The 5,176-nt window shown below is 36.2% G+C and overlaps 1 protein-coding gene across 1 annotated transcript in view; it reads left to right on the top strand.

Annotated features, from left to right (window-relative positions):
* LOC107749938 (A disintegrin and metalloproteinase with thrombospondin motifs 2-like) overlaps positions 1–5,176 on the top strand; it is a 107,777-nt gene that overhangs the window by 64,637 nt on the left and 37,964 nt on the right. Inside the window, exons 5-7 of the mRNA XM_016565188.1 lie at positions 1,414–1,497; positions 3,198–3,354; positions 3,538–3,643. Coding sequence (XP_016420674.1) covers positions 1,414–1,497; positions 3,198–3,354; positions 3,538–3,643 — 347 coding nt within the window. The remainder of the gene's footprint in view (positions 1–1,413; positions 1,498–3,197; positions 3,355–3,537; positions 3,644–5,176) is intronic.

Here is a 5,176-nt window from a genome sequence, read left to right on the forward strand (position 1 = left end):
TGCTTTGCAGCCTGAAATGAAGAAGCACCGTTTTTGTTTTATTCAGCTGTTACTCAGTGCAAGTAAAGGCTGTAATTAAAGCAAAAGGTGGTTCAACAAAATACTGACACAAGGGGGTGATCCTTTTTCCAATTCAGTGATTCTGGTTTTTTATTATTATTATTTTTTTCTGACATGTTGGTGTTATATCTTTCACTAAATATAGCTGGATAAAACAAAAAACTGTGTCCTTCATTTCAGGCTGCAAAGCAACTAAATGGTGGTGAAAAAAGGGGGTGTGATTATTTTCTATACACTGTGTGAGCATGTGTGTGTGTGTGTGTGTGTGGTATAGTGCTTCTTTTCTTTGAGTGGATGAGTGGAGAGAAGTCAGGTGTAAGCATGATAAAATAATTTGTCTTCTTTAGGACCTAGTGCTGAAATTGAACTGTATAATTTACATTCACTAGTGATATGAAATATGTGTGTCCTTTTATGAAGGGATGCAGAGATACGCGGCATTCATACATCCGGCTTACTTTTTCCCTATCATTTATAATTTTTAATAAACCAATCAGTCAAAATTGCATAATTCACAATCAACGATCACCATGTATTTATTTTATTTTATTTTATTTTTTGCACATTTTATGACTTTTTTTGTATTAATGTATTAATTTACTCTGTTTCTGTAGCCAATGTAATTGCTTGCTTAACATTTAAATAGTCTGGTTCAGTGTTCGCTGTAAGCTGATCCTGCAGTGTGCTAGAGTGTGCTAGAGAAACCCTCCACCTCCCCCAGCTCCACCTGCCTAGATTTTCTAGGGAATTTATGTATGCCTATTCACACAACAACAGCATATCTTACATGCTCACAGCAGCGTGTCTATGTATCTGTTGGCAGTAGCAAGTCCATACTTGCTCTGCAGGGGCAGTAGCGTGTGTAACAGATCTAGTCAGCCATAATCTTGTGTAGCCAGACCTTTAAACTGACAGATATTTACCTACAAATATATATATATTTTTAATTTAATATATATATTTTAAAATCTGAATGTATAATAGACATAACGCTTCCGCAAATATATAAATATATACATACCTGAAAAGATGTCCGGGCACCAGTAAATGATCACTCAGGCTTCAGGGTTGACCTTTAAATCCTTCTCAAGGTGACTATAAGGGTAAGTGCTGTGCGTTTTTTTTTTTAGCTCACAGGCAGTAAACTCTGCTTTTTCCTGTTAAACTCTGTAACTTCTCAAATCGCCTCTGGCACTGTGACAGTTTTTCCCACCTACATAATTTTCATAGCCGTGTTATTGCCCAGACAAATTACACATCCATTTGTCACATCCAGGCTCTCTGTAGTAAGGCTATGTTTGTGTTACCTTTCTGCTTGTTTATCCTTTGTTTTTCTTATGAATTGTTCCACAGGTGAATGAGATTTATCAGGACAACTCTCTGGGTGCCCATATTAATGTTGTCCTGGTTAGAATCATGATGCTCTGCTCCTCCAAGGTAAGACAGCATCAGCCAGTTTCCTTCTGAAACTTTGTTGGATGACTGCAGTTGTATCAACAGCACTTCAAAGTATGAAAATATCTTAACTATGAAAAATATGTAGTGTACCCGACACCAGTATTGAAGTATATTCTGTTATTGCAATCCAATGAAAAGTTTCACCACTGTAGCCGAGGAAGTTTCAAAGTTGGGTTTTTGAATTTATTTTGTAATGGATGCATTAACAATGACCTGAATGCCTAAGAAACTTAAAATTAGAAAACTGAGTGCACTCTTTAAAAAATAAATAAATAAATAAACAGCATACTGAAATTGAAGAAGTTTAATTACTGACTACAAAGTGGTACAAAGTGCTCCCAAAGTCCTGTCCAGCAGGTTTAAGTTTCTTTATTCTTTGGGCCACTTTTAATTTTTACTAATAAAAAAAATTCTAATAAAATAAATAAAAAAGTCAAAACTCTGAAAGCTCAAGTAAAACTCTAAAATCAAACTGTAGAAAATTACAGAAGATTTCTCTTGAAAACACATGGGCAAAATGATACAGTACCTCAGAAATTGGTTAGAAATGTATAAATTAAAATTAAAAATTATTATAACATTAATAGATTTGGCTTAAAGGGATAGTTCACCCAAAAATGAAAAATGTTATGTTTATCTGCTTACCCCCAGGGCATCCAAGATGTAGGTGACTTTGTTTCTTCAGTACAACACAAATGAAGATTTTTACATCAAACCGTTGAAGTCTGTCTGACTTTGTTTCTTCAGTAGAACACAAACGAAGATTTTTAACTCAAACCGTTGCAGTCTGTCAGTCTTATAATGGAAGTGAATGGGAATCACGGCTTTAAGAGTAAAAAAAAACATACACAAACAAAACCAAATTAAACCCTGCGGCTCGTGACGATACATTGATGTGTAAAGACACGAAACGTTCGGTCTCTGCAAGAAACTGAACAATATTTATATCATTTTTTACCTCTGATGCACTGCAATGTCTGAACTGTCTGCGATCTGCCGTAAAGCAAGAAGAAGAAGAAGCCGCGTCACGTACCAGCTGTCGAGTACGCGCTCAGGACAGTTCAGACATTGCAGTGCATTAGAGTGCATTGCAGTGCATTAACTGACAGTCACCACTGATAAGCTACCACTAAATATTGTAGAAACTTCATTTGCTGTAAAGTTGCTTTGCAACGATTTGTATCGTGAAAAGCGCTATACAAATAAACTTGACTTGAATTGAATTGAATTAGAGGTAAAAAACTATATAAATACTGTTCAGTTTCTTGCACAGACCGATCGTTTCGTGTCTTTACACATCAATGTATCGTCACGAGCCGCAGGGTTTAATTTGGTTTTGTTTGTGTATGTTTTTTTTTTACTCTCAAAGCCATGATTCCCATTCACTTCCATTATAACACTGACAGACTGCAACAGTTTGAGTTAAAAATCTTTGTTTGTGTTCTACTGAAGAAACAAAGTCACCTACATTTTGGATGCCCTGAGGGTAAGCAGATAAACATCAAAATATTATTTTTAGGTGAACTATCCCTTTCAGGTTCTAATACTCTATATAAGTGAAATGAAAGATTTTGATCAAATCCTTTTTTTTTTTTTTGTCTTGGATTCTACAATGGTTTCTAAAATTCTAAAACTAAATTGTGTCAATTAACAGTGTCATGTATTAACCTTTTTGTCAGTCTATGGGTTTGATTGAGCTGGGCAACGCTGCTCAGAGTCTGGAGAATGTCTGTCGCTGGGCTTTCCTGCAGCAAAAAGAGGACAAGAATGATGCAGAATACCACGATCATGCCATTTTCCTCACCAGACAAGAGTTTGGGCCCACTGGCATGCAAGGTAATACTTTTGAAATTCCATGAACTTACATGTAAACATAACATGATGCATGTACAGTACATCAAAAATCTCAGATATGCAGACCAATTAAAATTTGTGTAACTGGAAGAGTGGATTGTAATCTTACCACAATTTAATGCAGCATAAATCGCTGACAACGATTTATCTTCCTTCTCTTTGCAGGTTATGCTCCTGTTACAGGAATGTGTCACCCTGTGAGAAGTTGCACTCTGAACCATGAGGATGGCTTCTCGTCAGCTTTTGTTGTGGCCCATGAGACAGGACATGTGTGAGAAAAACTTTATCAAAACTTCCACCATAATATGCCACCACTGACCATTGTTGGAGAAGCTAATATGAAAGAGTCAAGCCCCAAGTTAATCATAATTTAAAGTAGTTCAATTACTAGTAGTTCAACAAAAACCACTAATTATTTAAAATTCAAGCCACTAATAAGAAGTTAACTATATTGAAGCTATTGGGTGGACGGTAATATCTTTGAATATCTTTTTTTTTTTTAAACCAGAGAAGTATTTATCTGCCACAAAAACAATCAATAAAACTAGAAATTTTGTCATTTATATTTCTAAATATTTGATAATATTTTGTATATCACTGCAAACAAAGAAGATGGTGTGTATACAGTGCTGCTTGAAAGTTTGTGAATCCTTTAGAATTGTCTATATTTCTGCATAAATATAACCCAAAATATAAGTCCTGAAAGTTGACAGAGAACCCAATCAAACAAATGAGATGAAAATATATACTTTGTCATTTATTTATTCAGGAAAATGATCCAATATTACATATCTGTGAGCGGCAAAAGTATGTGAATCTCTAGGATTAGCTGTTAATTTGAAGGTGAAATTAGAGTCCATCTGTTCAGAGGTGTTTTTAATCAGTGAGATGACTATCAGGTGTCAGTGGCCAATCCACAGTCAGACAGATTGTGTACAAATGGAGGAAATTTAAGACCACTGTTACCCTCCCCAGGAGTGCTCCACCAACAAAGAACACTCTAAAAGCAAGACGTGTAAAAGTCCACTTGGTTTCAAAGGACTGCAGGCTAACTTCTAAGCAACTAAAGGCCTTTCTCACATTGGCTAATGTTAATGTGTATGAGCCCATCATCAGGAGAACACTGTACAACCATGATGTGCATGGCAGCGTCGCAAGAAGAAAGCCACTGTTCTCCAAAAAGAACATTGCTGCCCATCTGCAGTTTGCTAAAGATAATGTGGACAAGCCAGAGGAATACTGGAGAAATGTTTTGTGGATGGATGAGACCAAAATAGAACATTTTGGTTTAAATGAGCAGCATTATGTTTGGAGAAAGAAAACACTGCATTCCAGCATAAGAACCTTATCCCATCTGCGAAACGTGGTGGTGGTAGTATCATGGTTTGGGCCTGTTTTGCTGCATCTGGTCCAGGACGGCTTGCCATCATTGATGGAACAATGAATTCTGAATTATACCAGCAAATTCTGAAGGAAAATGTCAGGACATCTGTAGAACTTAATCTCAAGAGAAAGTGGGTCATGAAGCAAGACAACGACCCCAAGCACACAAGTCTTTCTACCAAAGAATGGTTAAAGAAGAACAAAGTTAATGTTTTGGAATGACGGAGTCAAATTCCGGACCTTAATCCAAATGAAATTTTGTGGAAGGACCTGATGAAGCAAGCAGTTCATAGGAGGAAACCCACCAACATCACAGAGTTGAAGTGGTTCTGTACTGAGGAATTTAACACCTTCTCAATAAATAAATGACAAAGTATATATTTTTGTCTCCTTTGTTTGATTGGATTCTCTGGATTCTCTT

Source organism: Sinocyclocheilus rhinocerous, unplaced genomic scaffold, assembly GCF_001515625.1.
Source record: "Sinocyclocheilus rhinocerous isolate Xijiao unplaced genomic scaffold, SAMN03320098_v1.1 scaffold320, whole genome shotgun sequence".
Lineage (NCBI taxonomy): Eukaryota > Metazoa > Chordata > Actinopteri > Cypriniformes > Cyprinidae > Sinocyclocheilus > Sinocyclocheilus rhinocerous.